At 41.2% G+C, this 18,397-nt stretch overlaps 2 protein-coding genes across 2 annotated transcripts; both read right to left on the reverse strand.

Moving 5' to 3' along the window:
* Window positions 1–874: 874 nt before the first annotated feature.
* On the reverse strand, window positions 875–1,828 carry LOC147583716 (olfactory receptor 7A17-like). Its single transcript, XM_086682758.1, has one exon. It carries the CDS (start codon window positions 1,811–1,813, stop codon window positions 875–877), a length of 939 nt encoding a protein of 312 aa, XP_086538884.1. The 5' UTR covers window positions 1,814–1,828.
* Window positions 1,829–16,419: 14,591 nt separating this feature from the next.
* LOC147583717 (olfactory receptor 7A10-like) lies at window positions 16,420–17,394 on the reverse strand. The gene has a single exon (XM_086682769.1). The coding sequence runs from the start codon at window positions 17,386–17,388 to the stop codon at window positions 16,420–16,422; it is 969 nt and encodes a 322-aa protein (XP_086538895.1). The 5' UTR covers window positions 17,389–17,394.
* Window positions 17,395–18,397: the final 1,003 nt, after the last annotated feature.

The raw sequence follows: 18,397 nt of genomic DNA on the forward strand, positions 1-18,397 counted from the left end.
GGGTCAGGTGATGATAAAGTATCAGCCTCATTATGTTTCACAAAGTGTATTTCAGGTCCACAACTGTATCTTGTTAGTATGACCTAATTTCTGACATCAAGAGATGGAAAAGTCATAGATGGAATTTGGCAAAATACCCACAATGCTTTTATAATCTGAGAAAGGGACATTACGTTAAGAGGGAGCAAAATAGATCCTCTGATAGTGTTCTTGCCTATAAAAATGTTAAGAATAGCAACGCATCCCTGGGGAAATTCCAAAGATCAATGACACTATAATTCTTGAATGTCAAGGGCTGTCATTTCTGTTGTGCCAGACTCATGTTTTAGATGGTGCAGAAGAAAATTAGATCTTAGAGAGTGAATGTGGATTATTGTAGACTTTACCCAATGGTGACTCCAGTTCCTTCTGTTCTGCAATGTGTTCAATTTCTAAAGTGGATTCACACAAACTTTAGTGATTGCTATATAGCCTTTGATATGTCAAGTAAATTTTCTTTGAGAGCAGAATTTTCTTTGAGGGCAGCTGCTCTCATCTGGCACGGGAAGCATTACACATTTATTCCTCTAGCTCTTCCTATAATATTATAAGTACTAAACCTCCTGTATTACATATATTTGCTGCTGAAAACTCATGCACTGGATTCTATTTCCCACACTGACCTCCCAAAATATGAGAGATCAAAGTTTTAAATAAAATACAGAAGAAACAGTTACTTATCATGTATGAAAAATTAAAGAGGCTGAACCCTTGAGATAACATAAACTGCAGATTACCATTCTGTGAGCTTATAACATTATCATGACTTAGGTCCTGTGGGGTTTTGAGCATTGTTACTCACGATCAAGTCTCTGTCTTCATACAAATAACACCCCTATGTAGAGAACGTTTCTTGGCTAAAGAGCTTTTTAAGGGCTTGCTTTATGTCTTTGTTTTTTAGACTATAGATAAAAGGGTTCAGCATGGGGGTGACCACTGTGTACATGACTGAGGCTATGGCACTGGCCCTGGAGTTTTGTGCAGCAGCAGAACTCAGATACACCCCAAGGCCTGTGCCATAGAACAAGGAGACAACTGAAAGGTGAGACCCACATGTAGAAAATGCTTTGTACTTGCCTCCAGCTGATGAAATTCTGAAAATGGAGGTTACAATCTTAGAGTAAGAGAAGAGGATCCCTGTGAGTGGAACAATAGCTACAAGGCCAGTAGCAAAATACATCACCAAATCGTTGAGAAAAGTATCAGAACGAGCAAGATGGATTAGCTGATTAAGTCCACAGAAAAAATGAGGGATTTCCAACTCTTCACAAAAAGAGAGTCGCAAAACCATTAAGCTCTGTAACAATGAGTGCAGGGCAGTCATGATCCAGGATGCCAGAAGCAGGAGGCCACAGAGGCGGGGGTTCATGATGATCGTGTAGTGGAGGGGGTGACAGATGGCCACAAACCGGTCATAGGCCATCACAGTCAGGAGAAAGTTGTCCAGATCTCCAAAAAGCATGAAAAAGTACAACTGGGCGATGCATCCTGCATAGGTAATGACTTTACTCTGTGTCTGGATGTTCAGTAGCATCTTAGGGATGGTGGTGGAGATGAAACAGATGTCTGCCGAAGAGAGATTGGAGAGAAAGAAGTACATGGGCGTGTGGAGGTGGGAGTCCATGATAATGGCCAGGATGATGAGCAGGTTCCCAATGAACGTGACCAGATACATGGACAAAAACAGTCCAAAGAGGAGGGGCTGTAGTAATACATCTTCTGAGACACCCAGGAGGATAAATTCTGAAACACATGTTTGATTTTCTGATTCCATGTGGCTGATGAAACGGTGGAAAAGAGACAAAGAAATGCAGATTTAACCTCAAGCAGTTACCCTCTACAATTACCCTGGTAAAACACTGAAGGTCCTGATTGGGAAGGTGAGGAGAAAGATTAATGGAATAAGCATAGGGCAGTGTACAGGGGTCCTTCCTCAAGAGGACTTGGCCCCCTTTCATTCCAAAAGTTCTAGGTCTGTAAACCAGCTCTGGGAATTTATTGAGAGGTTGGGACTCACTGTTTTTGATTAAGGTTAGTTTTTGTTTACTTGACCTTGAACTTTTCTGCTTAAACAGATCAAGCAAGAATTTAGTAGACTTTCTACCTAATTTCTCTTCCAGGAGCACCACGGTCAACTAGTCACCACCAACCATTGGAGTAAGTCAGACTATTCCAGTCCACTACAGCAATCATTTGCACTTTGCCTTTGGTTGTTGATGCTGCTACTTGGCCTCTGTCATCCCAGGACCCAATTACTCCCACTTCATTTAAGTTTTCCAACACGGTGGCTGAAGTTTCCACTGTAAGATCTAGCCTACAGAGAACAGCAATCCCAGAGCTCATCAAGGATATTGTGGCTCCCCTCACAATCCATTTCTCATAGTCATTGTGCAAGGTATGTCCTCTGGACTCTTCCAGCGTGGGTGAGTAGGTCTAACCCGATAAACCCATTCTAACATTCCAATCTCCCTAAGCCTCTAAATCCACAACTCTACATTAAACCAAGGCAGGTCTGGCATTTCCAACTCACTCACTGTGGGCTACCTGTGGTCCGGGTTCCACCAAACAAACTGTAAGTTCCCAGGCTGCAACATTAAACGCAGAATCTCTGCTTAGTGAGCCCATATCAATACATTCAGCCCGTTCCAACTTTATGTTCTTTCCCACATTAGCCCACACTCTGAATCTATCCCTTCCCACACATGTTCCCTGGATTTCTGTCTGTATAAATTAGAAAACTCAAGTCGTTCTTCTGGAGTGTAGAACACTTTCTCACAGATCACACTGCACCTTATCCTTAGGGGCCTGCTGGCAAATGAGTCTAGTTATGGGTCTAGAAGCAAAGAGGAGTGTTAAGGGTGGGACATGAGGAGATTTGGCATTGTCTTGGGTGGCAACTGCCTGGTGGGGAGGCATTCGTTTCCTCAGGCAGAGCAGGGTTAACCCCTCAGACTGAAGTGGAGAGGTGACACCACTGTGGGTATGGAGGCTACTACCACTGGGGCGACGGGTGACCCTATCACTAGGCATGGGGAGGCCAAACCCATTGGGGTAGATAGGCAGCTTCCACTGGCAAAGAAGACTTAGGGACTCAATTCTCCAGCTTCATCAAGGCCTTCATCAAGGGGCAGAGAGACAGGGAGACACAGAATCCAAAGCAGGCTCCAGGCTCTGGGCTGTCAGCACAGAGCCCAATGTGGGGCTCGATCCCACAAAAGGTGAGATCATGACCTGAGCTCAAGTTGGATGCTTAATCGACTCAGCCACCCAGATGCCCCAAAGCTCTGTACATTTAAAACCTTGACTGTGAAGCCTTCACTAATCTCCTCAGGAAAAGTCTACTATTTTAGGACCCACTTCACCAGAATTGGAATACCATATCAGAGATTGCGTTTACTTATTTCTATGTTTCTTCCTCTGTTTAGATCAGGAGCACCTTGAGAGAAGAAACAATACCTTATTAATTTCTTTATTCCCAGAATATGTTAGTTCCTACCATGCAGTAATTTCTCAATAAGTGTTTGTGGAAAGAACGAATGGTTGAGTGGCATTAAAAAGAGATACCACTGGGGCGCCTGGGTGGCGCAGTCGGTTCAGCGTCCGACTTCAGCCAGGTCACGATCTCGCGGTCCGTGAGTTCGAGCCCCGCGTCAGGCTCTGGGCTGATGGCTCAGAACCTGGAGCCTGTTTCCGATTCTGTGTCTCCCTCTCTCTCTGCCCCTTCCCCGTTCATGCTCTGTCTCTCTCTGTCCCAAAAATAAATAAACGTTGAAAAAAAAAAATTTATAAAAAAAAAAAAAAAGAGATACCACTAACAGGGAAAAGGAAGAAACCGTGAAACAACAGAACAAACCATTGAGACAGGGAGGCCCCATGATGGATAGCCAACACCAGAGGAGACTGATGGGTGCAAAAAGATATTTTAGTGCATCCCACTTATTGACTTCCAAAATCTGGGACTTAAACGTGCCAGGATTTTGTATTAACAAACATTTCTTTACTTGTTATCCTTTTGTATAACATAAAGTTACTGCCAATAAAGAGAGTCCTATGCATCATTATCATATTCCCCAGTACCTGTGAAAATGCTGTGGTTCACCCAGATATTATCACAAAAATGTCTGAGCTCACTCATGAAGTTCCATCCCACTGAGATTAATAAATTTGCCCCCAGAAAGGGCAGGGTGATGGAACCACTCATGAGGTCTCTGGAAGACACAACTGTGTTTCCTCATCATCCGAAATTAGTAGAATTGACTTTAGAGGGCCTAGTGGAAGCATTTAAGAATTTCTGTGGCTTTAGGAGCTGAATTCCCAACAGTCCTGTTGATGAAGTATTCTTTTGTCTCTCTATACCTTGAGAGATTTTGTTCCCTGGAGCTAAAAGAGAAAAACACGGTGCAGACATGTGCTCATGTGCTGGATTTAATCCTGGGAGACATCTTTGGAGTTCTTATCTCTTTGGACTCTTTCCTCCCAGAAAAAGACCACCACTTTTTAGGTATGGCCGCTGTAATGCAGAGAAACCCACAATGCCTGCTCTAGCCTTGATTCTGGAGGGACACTATGATTATACCAGAATATCTTCTTTCTCCCATCTATTTTCTCTGGTGTTGTCCTCAATCATGACATTAAACAAATTCTCTCTCAAACTGCAGGCTGACACCCAAGCTATAAGAACAGAGACATCAGAGATCACACATGAAAGAGAATGCAGTCATTACAAAAACAGTTCAGAATAATACTCAACAGACTATAACCCCCAGCAAACAACGAGATAATTCCTGGGGGTGGGGGTGGGGGTGGGGGGAGGCGGAGAGTGGAGACTCTGATGATTCCTGTTACTACATCAAAATGTTGAATATGCTTCAATAATTTTTAAAAGTTTAAAATAATATAAAATATCTTCTCCAATCAAATGAAGGGAAACTAGACATCAGTATCAGAAGGAAAACTAGAAAATTGCCAAATACATGAAGGTTCAAAAACACACACTTAACCAACCAGTGAGTCCAAGAAGAAACAATGAGGGATATTACAAAACACTTTGATAAGAACAAAAACAAGGGGCACCTGGGGGGCTCAGTAAGTTAACCATCCGACTTTGGTTCAGGTTATGATCTCACGGCTCATGAGTTCAAGCCCCATGCCGGACTCTGTGTGGACAGCTCAGAGCCTGGAGCCTGCTTTGGATTCTATGTCGTCGTCTCTCTCTGCTCCTCCCCACTCGTGTTCTGTCTCTCTCTCTCCCAAAAGTAAACATTAAGTTTTAAAAAAAGAACAAAAACAAGAATACAACCTCCCAGAACTTATGAGTTTGGCAAAAGCAATGATCAGAGGGTAAGCTTATAGCTATAAATGTCTACATCTAAAAAAAAAAGAAAAGAAAAGAAAGACTTCAAATCAATATCCTAATTTTACACCTTAAAGAAATAATTAATAATAATAATTAATAATGATAATAGCAAACTCAACTCCAAGCTACTTAAGGAAATAATAGATTCATGATAATAAAAATATAGACCAGTAAAACAAGAAAGAAAATCAATGAAAAGAAAAGTTGGTTTGTTGAGAACATTAATAAAAATGACAAAAGTTAGGATAAACTGGAATAAAGTGAAAAGAGTAGACAGAAGTTACTGAAGTAAGAGACGAAAGTGTGGACATTAGTGTGGACCATAGGAAAATGAACATAAGAGAATGTTATGAAACATTGTACACCAACAAATTAGATAATCTAGTTGAACGGATGCATTCCTAGAAATACACTAACAAAGTGGTTCAAGTAGAAATGAAAAATCTGAATAGATCTATAACAAATAAGGATATTAGAACAATAATAATAATAATTTAAAAAAAAAAAAAAAACCTTTCCAACAGAGGAAAGTCCAGGATCTGATGGCTTCATTGGTTAATCCTATCAAACCTTAATTTATACTGAACTTTCTCAAACTCTTCCAAAACATATTTGATGATACCATGACCGCCCTGACACCTAACCGAAGAAAACAAGAAATGTAAATTACAGTCCAGTGTTCTTATGAGTATAGCTGCAAAAATCTTCTACAAACTACTAGCGAATGGAATCCAGGAACATGTTAAAAAGATCCTACACTGTGACCAAGGGGTAATTTTGACATTGATTTCTTAAATATGACACCAAAAGCACAAACAACAAAAGAAAAAGAAAAGAAAATGGGACCACATTGAACCCTTTAGTGTATCAGTAGACACTATGAAGAGAGCAGAAATACAACCCATAGGAGAGCACAGTATGTTTGCAAATTATACATTTGGTAAGAGTTGAATATCAGGAATATGTAACAAGTACAAAAACTCAACAACAGAAGTAACAGCCCAATTTGAAAACGGACAAAAGACCTAAGTAGACATTTCCCCAAGGAGGACATACAAGGGGTCAAGAGGCACGTGTTCAACATCAACAGTCATTAGGGAACTACAACTCAAAACCGTGAGATACCAAATCACACTCATAGGAAGGCTACTATTTTTCAAATGGAATATGAGAAATGTTTACAAGGATGTGGAGAAATTGGGAGCCTCATGCGTTGCTGATTGGAATGTAAAGTAGTTACATGGGGAAAAGATTGGCAGTAGCCAACAGATGGTTACTACCCACATGGTCATCAAATGATGAATGAATAAACAAACGGTAGTCTATCCATACATGGGACGTTATCCAGCCATGAAAAGGAATAAAGTTGGGAGTGTGCTGAGTGCTTTCAATTGCACTGCAGAGGCTACAAAAAGACATGACAAAGATAGGGGTTTTAGATCCTCAGATTATTTAGAATACAATAATCAGGACATATCCAGAACTGCATAAATCAAATCTCTGATCTCTCAAAGCTGTATCTCAGTATGGGAATGGAAAAAAAACAAAGTCAGATCTCACATATGGATGTGCTACAAAATAAGTTGAATTCATAGCCTGCTAAATATCTTTTATAAAATTCAAGGCCTCATTTGTAAAGAGGCAGTTGAGAACAATAATGAGTAGAAAGAATCTAGGATTTGGGTAAATTCGAATACTCTGATTTGTCCAACTACACAGAGGCTTCAGTTTGGCCCACACAGCACATCTTGACCTGTCTGATGAGCCACACAGTACCTTGTCTAAAAGCTTTGTAATCACTTCACCTAAAACACACTCACCTTGCAAGGGGATGCCTGCCGATTCTTGTCATGTCCATTCCTTTTCCTCTTCCCTGAACCAACATCTGACATCAGATCTCAGGATACCACAGAGATAAACGCAAAGTTTAGATAAGATGAAATTAAGGGGCACCTGGCTGGCTCAACTGGTTAAGTGTCCAGTTTAGGCTCAAGTCATGATCTCGTGGTTCATGAGTTTGAGCCCCCCATTGGGCTCTGTGCTGACAGCTCAGAGCCTGGAGCCTGCTTCAGATTCTGTGTCTCCCTGTCTCTCTGCCCCTCCCCTGCTCTCTCCCTCTCTCTCTCAAAAATAAACATTTACATATATATATATATGTGTGTGTGTGTGTGTGTGTGTGTGTGTGTGTGTGTGTGTATATATATATATATATATATGATGGAAATTAAGGTATCCAAGTAGTTGTGAGATTTTTCTAGTTTTTTAATAAAAATTTAATGAATGCACAACAGAATGCATTCTACTGATCATGCTTGATGGAATATGGAAAGGAATTTTTGAGCAAACCAAATATATTGATGGAGTGATTAACAGAAACCCAGGTCCATATGGCAGCTTGAACAAATGAGAATATTTAAATATATTTTTATCACTTAGTTGACTGAAGTTTGCATTCAGTGATGGTCTGTTCTAAAAGCAGTTCAGGGTACTAAGTATGTTATTATACAGTATATATGTGTATGTATATAGGAAATAATAAAGATTTGTGATAATAAAACTATAAACCAGTAAAACAAGAAAGAAAATCAATGAAATGAAAAGTTGGTTTGTTGAGAACAATAATAAAAATGACAGAAGTTAAGATAAACTGAAATGAAGTGAAGAGAATAGATGTAAGTTACTGAAGTAAGAGATAAAAATGTGGACATTAGTGTGGACCATAGAAAAATGAACATAAGAGAATGTTACGAAACATTGTACGCCAACAAATTAGATAATCTAGTTATCTAATCTATCTATATAGATAGATAGATAGATAGATAGATAGATAGAGAACTATGTACAGCTATATAGAGCTATACATAACAAGGAAAGCAAGGTACAAGCCAACAGGAATGTGGCATTAGATCTCTCGTGTTTGCACAATCACTCGCTACCCAAATATCACTCCAGATGGGTTCAAAGGTCATTACATTCACCAAGAGATTGAGAAAAGAATTTGTGAGGAGTACAGCAGCTGTGTAATGGTTTTCCACGTATGATAGAGCTAAGATGGGAGCTGCTGAAGTTGAGATGAGTTCCTTCTGACCCCAGGAGACAGAATGTGGTCCGGAACTGCAAACACCATATGTGAATCACGTGGCCATCAGAGGCATTAATGTGATAAGCAGGACAGCCAGCTTATTCTTTCCAACACATTAAGCCACTGGGATCTTTGGAAAAGGCGACTGATCATGGTATTTGGGTGCATAAAATAGAATTTTCAAAGACCTAACAATCTATGTAAATATAAAAACTCTAGTTCGGGGTGCCTGGGTGGCTCAGTCAGTTAAGCAGCAGACTCTTGATTTTGGCTCAGGTCATGATCTCATGGTTCATGGGCTCGAGCCCCAAGTCATGCTCTGCACTGGCAGTATGGAGCCTTCTTGGGATTCCCTCTCTCCATCTCTCTCTGCCCCTTCCCCACTCTAGGTTTCTCTGTCTCTCTCAAAATAAATAAATACACTTAAAAGAAAAACAACTCTAGTTCCGAGGTGAGGAGGTTTGACATGAGTCACCCAAATGAAGAGTCACAATCTCTCACTTGATTGTCAGACCTGAGACTTTTCAGTGATCCAGGTCCCACCCCTGTTGAGGATGGACTATAAAACCGCCATGGATTATGATCAACATTTTCCTCCTAACCTTACCCAAAGGCAGTGACGTGAACCAGCAGGTTCCTAATGTTTCATGAGTGCCAGCTGTAATGCCATTCTGTTCCTGCCTTAGTGACAGCACATTGTTCACTTAATGGTCATAGAGGGACTATTTATTCCATAGAAATTGGCTTCCACTTGTTTCTCATTCTTTCATTCTTTCTATTTTTCTTTATGCCCTTCTTGCATCACTCCTTTGTTTCTCCCTCCCTTCTGTGCATTCTCTCTCTTTTTTTTCTTAGCAAGAGTTAACATTGACCAAAATGCTAGAATTCAAAAGACCTGTGGCCTTCTACCTGGAAAAGAGTGAACGGGGTAAAAAGGAAAATACTAAGATCATTTTTTTTTTTTTGAAAACTGGATTCTGGCTCTAACACTAAAGCAAAATGCCATTGCAGCTTCCCAATCAAAGTGGTGGCATAAAGGTTGCGTGGTGAATGAAGGAGTTCACTTACTCTGTCTCACAAAGACCATGGCAAGTCCACAGATTTATTCTGTTATTCATACCCACTTTCTGAGATGCATGTTTAGAAATGACAAAGTTGGCCACTGACAGACAGAATACCCACCTTGCTTTTGTGATCTATAAATGAGGACTATTATGGTAGGAACTGACAAGGGATATATCCTGAGGATGGTCCCGCCTATCAAAACATTAGAAGAAAGCCAGTAATGCCTGCCGAGGGGAATCACATAGATCAGTGACAAAGTAATTGAAGAATCATGGGTTGTGATTTCTATTTTTATCTTCAATGAACTTCTGTTTTCAACTGTGTTGAAGAAAATTAGATCTTGGAGACTAAATATGAGTTGTTATAGAGTTAATTTCATGTTGATTCCAGTTCCAGATATGACCTTTTCCTAGAGTGGTTAACATAAACCTTCATACTTGGTATGACTTGGGTATAACAAATTTCCTTTTTCCTAAAGCAGATAATCTAAGGGGGTAGATGCCTTCCCCTGGCAGGAATAACATCATACCCTCATTCCTTTGTCTTTTCCTGTCATTTAATATGCACCGAATTTCCTTTATGAAATATTTTATGGCAGGGTGCGTGGGTGGCTCAGTCAGTTAAGTGTCCAACTCTTGATTTGGTTCAGGTCAAGATCTTACAAATTGTGGCATTGAGCCCCACTTCAGGCTCTGTGCTGATAGGATAGACGTGGCTTGGGATATTCCCTCAACCTCTCTGTCCCTCCACACCCATTCCTCCTCTCTTTCTCAAAATAAATAAATAAACACTAAAAATGACAGAAGAAATAGTTGCTCGTAATGTATGAAAAACTTCTATCAATCAAATACTGTAAAAAGATAAACTGCAAGTTGTAGGGAAGATGGCGGCGTAGGAGGACGCTGGGCTCACCGCGCGTCCTGCTGATCACTTAGATTCCACCTAAACCTGCCTAAATAACCCAGAAAACCACCAGAGGATTAGCAGAACGGAGTCGCCGGAGCCAAGCGCAGACGAGAGGCCCACGGAAGAGGGTAGGAAGGGCGGCGAGGCGGTGCGCGCTCCACGGACTGGCGGGAGGGAGCCGGGGCGGAGGGGCGGCTCGCCGGCCAAGCAGAGCCCCCGAGTCTGGCTTGCAAAAAGCGGAGGGGCCTGACGGACTGTGTTCCGACAGCAAGCGCGACTTAGCGTCTGGGAGGTCATAAGCTAACAGCTCTGCTCAGAAAGCGGGAAGGCTGGAGGACAAAGGGAAGGAGAGCTGCTGAGCCCCCGGACGACAGAGCTCAGTTTGGTGGGGAACAAAGGCGCTCGCCAGCGCCATCTCCCCCGCCCATCCCCCAGCCAAAATCCCAAAGAGAACCAGTTCCTGCCAGGGAACTTGCTCGCTCCGCGCAAACACCCAACTCTGCGCTTCTGCGGAGCCAAACCTCCGGCAGCGGATCTGACTCCCTTCTGCTGCCACAGGGCCCCTCCTGAAGAGGATCACCTAAGGAGAAGCAAGCTAAGCCTGCCCCTCCTGCCCCTGTGCACCTTGCCTACCCACCCCAGCTAAGACGCCAGATCCCCAGCATCACAAGCCTGGCAGTGTGCAAGTAGCCCAGACAGACCACCCCACCCCACAGTGAATCCCGCCCCTAGGAGAGGGGAAGAGAAGGCACGCACCAGTCTGACTGTGGCCCCAGCGGTGGGCTGGGGGCAGACATCAGGTCTGACTGCGGCTCCGCCCACCAACTCCAGTTATACACCACAGCACAGGGGAAGTGCCCTGCAGGTCCTCACCACGCCAGGGACTATCCAAAATGACCAAGCGGAAGAATTCCCCTCAGAAGAATCTCCAGGAAATAACAACAGCTAATGAGCTGATCAAAAAGGATTTAAATAATATAACAGAAAGTGAATTTAGAATAATAGTCATAAAATTAATCGCTGGGCTTGAAAACAGTATAGCTGACAGCAGAGAATCTCTTGCTACAGAGATCAAGGGACTAAGGAACAGTCACGAGGAGCTGAAAAACGCTTTAAACGAAATGCATAACAAAATGGAAACCACCACGGCTCGGATTGAAGAGGCAGAGGAGAGAATAGGTGAACTAGAAGATAAAGTTATGGAAAAAGAGGAAGCTGAGAAAAAGAGGGATAAAAAAATCCAGGAATATGAGGGGAAAATTAGAGAACTAAGTGATACACTAAAAAGAAATAATATACGCATCATTGGTATCCCAGAGGAGGAAGAGAGAGGGAAAGGTGCTGAAGGGGTACTTGAAGAAATAATAGCTGAGAACTTCCCTGAACTGGGGAAGGAAAAAGGCATTGAAATCCAAGAGGCACAGAGAACTCCCTTCAGACGTAACTTGAATCGATCTTCTGCACGACATATCATAGTGAAACTGGCAAAATACAAGGATAAAGAGAAAATTCTGAAAGCAGCAAGGGGTAAACGTGCCCTCACATATAAAGGGAGACCTATAAGACTCGTGACTGATCTCTCTTTTGAAACTTGGCAGGCCAGAAAGAATTGGCACGAGATTTTCAGTGTGCTAGACAGAAAAAATATGCAGCCGAGAATCCTTTATCCAGCAAGTCTGTCATTTAGAATAGAAGGAGAGATAAAGGTCTTCCCAAACAAACAAAAACTGAAGGAATTTGTCACCACTAAACCAGCCCTCCAAGAGATCCTAAGGGGGACCCTGTGAGACAAAGTACCAGAGACATCACTACAAGCATAAAACATACAGACATCACAATGACTCTAAACCCATATCTTTCTATAATAACACTGAATGTAAATGGATTAAATGCGCCAACCAAAAGACATAGGGTATCAGAATGGATAAAAAAACAAGACCCATCTATTTGCTGTCTACAAGAGACTCATTTTAGACCTGAGGACACCTTTAGATTGAGAGTGAGTGGATGGAGATCTATTTATCATGCTACTGGAAGCCAAAAGAAAGCTGGAGTAGCCATCCTTATATCAGACAAACTAGACTTTAAATTAAAGGCTGTAACAAGAGATGAAGAAGGACATTATATAATAGTGACAGGGTCTATCCATCAGGAAGAGCTAACAATTATAAATGTCTATGCGCCGAATACCGGAGCGCCCAAATATATAAAACAATTACTCATAAACATAAGCAACCTTATTGATAAGAATGTGGTAATTGCAGGGGACTTTAACACCCCCACTTACAGAAATGGATAGATCATCTAGACACACGGTCAATAAAGAAACAAGGGCCCTGAATGAGACATTGGATCAGATGGACTTGACAGATATATTTAGAACTCTGCATCCCAAAGCAACAGAATATACTTTCTTCTCGAGTGCACATGGAACATTCTCCAAGATAGATCATATACTGGGTCACAAAACAGCCCTTCATAAGTTTACAAGAATTGAAATCATACCATGCATACTTTCAGACCACAATGCTATGAAGCTTGAAATCAACCACAGAAAAAAGTCTGGAAAACCTCCAAAAGCATGGAGGTTAAAGAACACCCTACTAACGAATGAGTGGGTCAACCAGGCAATTAGAGAAGAAATTAAAAAATATATGGAAACAAACGAAAATGAAAATACAACAATCCAAACGCTTTGGGACACAGCGAAGGCAGTCCTGAGAGGAAAATACATTGCAATCCAGGCCTATCTCAAGAAACAAGAAAAATCCCAAATACAAAATCTAACAGCATACCTAAAGGAAATAGAAGCAGAACAGCAAAGGCAGCCCAAACCCAGCAGAAGAAGAGAAATAATAAAGATCAGAGCAGAAATAAACAATATAGAATCTAAAAAAACTGTAGAGCAGATCAATGAAACCAAGAGTTGGTTTTTTGAAAAAATAAACAAAATTGACAAACCTCTAGCCAGGCTTCTCAAAAAGAAAAGGGAGATGACCCAAATAGATAAAATCATGAATGAAAATGGAATTATTACAACCAATCCCTCAGAGATACAAACAATTATCAGGGAATACTATGAAAAATTATATGCCAACAAATTGGACAACCTGGAAGAAATGGACAAATTCCTGAACACCCACACTCTTCCAAAACTCAATCAGGAGGAAATAGAAAGCTTGAACAGACCCATAACCAGCGAAGAAATTGAATCAGTTATCAAAAATCTCCCAACAAATAAGAGTCCAGGACCAGATGGCTTCCCAGGGGAGTTCTACCAGACGTTTAAAGCAGAGATAATACCTATCCTTCTCAAGCTATTCCAAGAAATAGAAAGGGAAGGAAAACTTCCAGACTCATTCTATGAAGCCAGTATTACTTTGATTCCTAAACCAGACAGAGACCCAGTAAAAAAAGAGAACTACAGGCCAATATCCCTGATGAATATGGATGCAAAAATTCTCAATAAGATACTAGCAAATCGAATTCAACGGCATATAAAAAGAATTATTCACCATGATCAAGTGGGATTCATTCCTGGGATGCAGGGCTGGTTCAACATTCACAAATCAATCAACGTGATACATCACATTAACAAAAAAAAAGAGAAGAACCATATGATCCTGTCAATCGATGCAGAAAAGGCCTTTGACAAAATCCAGCACCCTTTCTTAATAAAAACTCTTGAGAAAGTCGGGATTGAAGGAACATACTTAAAGATCATAAAAGCCATTTATGAAAAGCCCACAGCTAACATCATCCTCAACGGGGAAAAACTGAGAGCTTTTTCCCTGAGATCAGGAACACGACAGGGATGCCCACTCTCACCGCTGTTGTTTAACATAGTGCTGGAAGTTCTAGCATCAGCAATCAGACAACAAAAGGAAATCAAAGGCGTCAAAATTGGCAAAGATGAAGTCAAGCTTTCGCTCTTTGCAGATGACATGATATTATACATGGAAAATCCGATAGACTCCACCAAAAGTCTGCTAGAACTGATACATGAATTCAGCAAAGTTGCAGGATACAAAATCAATGTACAGAAATCAGTTGCATTCTTATACACTAACAATGAAGCAACAGAAAGACAAATAAAGAAACTGATCCCATTCACAATTGCACCAAGAAGCATAAAATACCTAGGAATAAATCTAACCAAAGATGTAAAGGATCTATATGCTGAAAACTATAGAAAGCTTATGAAGGTAATTGAAGAAGATTTAAAGAAATGGAAAGACATTCCCTGCTCATGGATTGGAAGAATAAATATTATCAAAATGTCAATACTACCCAAAGCTATCTACACATTCAATGCAATCCCAATCAAAATTGCACCAGCATTCTTCTTGAAACTAGAACAAGCAATCCTAAATTCATATGGAACCACAAAAGGCCCCGAATAGCCAAAAAATTTTGAAGAAGAAGACCAAAGCAGGAGGCATCACAATCCCAGACTTTAGCCTCTACTACAAAGCTGTCATCATCAAGACAGCATGGTATTGGCACAAAAACAGACACGTAGACCAATGGAATAGAATAGAAACCCCAGAACTAGACCCACAAACGTATGGCCAACTCATCTTTGACAAAGCAGGAAAGAACATCCAATGGAAAAAAGACAGTCTCTTTAACAAATGGTGCTGGGAGAACTGGACAGCAACATGCAGAAGGTTGAAACTAGACCACTTTCTCACACCATTCACAAAAATAAACTCCAAATGGATAAAGGACCTGAATGTGAGACAGGAAACCATCAAAACCTTAGAGGAGAAAGCAGGAAAAGACCTCTCTGATCTCAGCCGTAGCAATCTCTTACTCGACACATGCCCAAAGGCAAGGGAATTAAAAGCAAAAGTGAATTACTGGGACCTTATGAAGATCAAAAGCTTCTGCACAGCAAAGGAAACAACCAACAAAACTAAAAGGCAACCAACGGAATGGGAAAAGATATTTGCAAATGACATATCGGACAAAGGGCTAGTATCCAAAATCTATAAAGAGCTCACCAAACTCCACACCCGAAAAGCAAATAACCCAGTGAAGAAATGGGCAGAAAACATGAATAGACACTTCTCTAAAGAAGACATCCGGATGGCCAACAGGCACATGAAAAGATGTTCAGCATCGCTCCTTATCAGGGAAATACAAATCAAAACCACACTCAGGTATCACCTCACGCCAGTCAGAGTGGCCAAAATGAACAAATCAGGAGACTATAGATGCTGGAGAGGATGTGGAGAAACGGGAACCCTCTTGCACTGTTGGTGGGAATGCAAATTGGTGCAGCCGCTCTGGAAAGCAGTGTGGAGGTTCCTCAGAAAATTAAAAATAGACCTACCCTATGACCCAGCAATAGCACTGTTAGGAATTTATCCAAGGGACACAGGAGTACTGATGCATAGGGGCACTTGTACCCCAGTTCATAGCAGCACTCTCAACAATAGCCAAATTATGGAAAGAGCCTAAATGTCCATCAACTGATGAATGGATAAAGAAATTGTGGTTTATATACACAATGGAGTACTACGTGGCAATGAGAAAAAATGAAATATGGCCTTTTGTAGCAACGTGGATGGAACTGGAGAGTGTGATGCTAAGTGAAATAAGCCATACAGAGAAAGACAGATACCATATGGTTTCACTCTTATGTGGATCCTGAGAAACTTAAGAGAAACCCATGGGGGAGGGGAACAAAAAAAAAAGAGGTTAGAGTGGGAGAGAGCCAAAGCATAAGAGGCTGTTGAGAACCCAGAACAAACTAAGGGTTGATGGGGGGTGGGAGGGAGGAGAGGGTGGGTGATGGGTACTGAGGAGGGCACCTTTTGGGATGAGCACTGGGTGTTGTATGGAAACCAATTTGACAATAAATTTCATATATAAATAAAAAAAAAGAAGATAAACTGCAGATTGTCAGCCTATGAACTGACACAAATATCATGATCTAGGTTTTCTAGGTCTTGAGCCCTGTTACTCAAGTCTTTATCCTGAAACAAAGAATCTTATATGCTGAGAACGTCCCTCTGCTAAAGGGCTTTCCCAGGGCTTGCTTGATGTCTCTGTTCCTCAGGCCGTAGATGAAGGGGTTCAGCATGGGTGTCACCACTGTGTACATGACTGAGGCTATGGCACTTGTCCTGGAGTTTTGTGTAGCAGCAGAACTCAGATACACCCCAAGGCTTGTACCATAGAACAAAGAGACCACTGAGAGGTGAGACCCACACGTGGAAAATGCTTTATACTTGCCCCTCACTGATGAAATTCTCAAAATGGAAGTGACAATTCTAGAGTAAGAGAACAGGATGCCAGTGAGTGGAACAACACCCAGAAGTCCACCTGCCAGATACACTGCCAGGTCATTGAGGAAGGTATCAGAGCAAGCAAGTTGGATCACCTGATTAAGTTCACAGAAAAAGTGAAGGATTTCCAGATCTGTGCAAAAAGAGAGTCGCAAAATCAGCAAGTCATGTAATAGAGAGTTAAAAATACTCAATACCCAGGATCCCAGGAGCAGGATGCCACAGAACTTGGAATTCATGATGACCATGTAGTGCATTGGGTGACAGATGGCCACAAGCCGGTCATAGGCCATCACGGTCAAGAGGAAGGTGTCTAATACTCCAAAAAGCATGAAAAAGTACATCTGACTGAGACAACCTTTGTAGGAGATCACTTTGCTCTGCGTCTGCATGTTCAGCAGCATCTTTGGGATGGTGGTGGAGGTGTAACAGATGTCTGAAAAGCACAGGTTGGAGAGGAAGAAGTACATGGGTGTGTGGAGGCGGGAGTCTGTGATAATGGCCAGGATCATGAGCAGGTTCCCAGTGAAGGTGACCAGGTACATGGACAGGAACACCCAAAAGAGCAGTGACTGCAGATCCCCCTCATCTGAGAGTCCCAAGAGGATAAATTCTGTCACACGGGTTTGATTTCTTCCTTCCATGTGTCTGGTGAAAACAGCTGGAACAGAGACAAGAGCATTGTAAAGGCACAGGCAGTGATCACAGAATTGAAAGAAATGCTGTGTTTTCAACATACTTCACTCATTAATTATTATAAATTCCCTACCATTCTTGAATAGGTACCAGAAAATTTCAGAGAATCTGAATGTTCCATGTTTTCCAGGAGTCTGAAACTGTTTGCAATTCTTGTGCTGAATCAAAACAATTGTTCAAAGTAATGTTCTTCTCCATAAATTTCCTGAGACCTTTTTTTTTTTGACCCAACAAAATTTACAAATTATATTGTGACAAGTGTTGTTGAAAGCATAGCAAAAAGTAGTGATGTGTGTTTTACCTTAACAAGACTGAGTCTAAGATGTGTGTGTCTCACAGAGAGGAATAGAATATTAATAAAGTAATAAATGACGTTTCAAGTGGTGGTTAAACTAACAGGTAAAATAATTCAGGACAACGTTGTCCTAAGTGGAAGGAAACCTGCCTTTGTATCATGTGCGATCAGGAGATTCTGAGCTGGAAAACTAAGAAATATATGAACCGTGCAGATATCTTTGAACAAAACACTTAAGGCAGAGAAATCGCATGTGGAAAGAACTTGAATCAAGAGCTCACATGAAAACATCAGGCAACATCAAAGAGAATGTTGTGAGAAGAGCAGGTAACACAACAGGAGTAGGAGTTGGATACAAATAACAGAGAGAAGAGCTCAAAGCCTTCTGCATCTGTGGAAACATTCTAAGGCAATGGACACCACAGTTCACCATCATTTTTATATGTATATGTTATATATGATGTCTGTCTACAACAGGATACATTTTATGTAATGTATACAAATGGAACATAATTCATTCCTGCATAATTCTCTGTCTTTCTCTCTACCTTTACTCTGGGCCCAGTTGGTCTAATTTCTGCATTTTCTATTGCATAAGACAGCTTCATCTTTCTATAAATGCTTTATGGGTGTGTATTTCACTAATAAATTTTCTTTGCACT

The sequence above is a fragment of the Puma concolor genome, chromosome A2, assembly GCF_028749965.1.
Source record: "Puma concolor isolate L17-30 chromosome A2, mPumCon1.1.hap2, whole genome shotgun sequence".
In the NCBI taxonomy this organism is placed as follows: domain Eukaryota; kingdom Metazoa; phylum Chordata; class Mammalia; order Carnivora; family Felidae; genus Puma; species Puma concolor.

Coding starts and splice junctions, on each gene's coding strand:
- LOC147583716 (XM_086682758.1), bottom strand. CDS start 1,813: ATGGAATCAGAAAATCAAACATGTGTTTCAGAATTTATCCTCCTGGGT.
- LOC147583717 (XM_086682769.1), bottom strand. CDS start 17,388: ATGGAAGGAAGAAATCAAACCCGTGTGACAGAATTTATCCTCTTGGGA.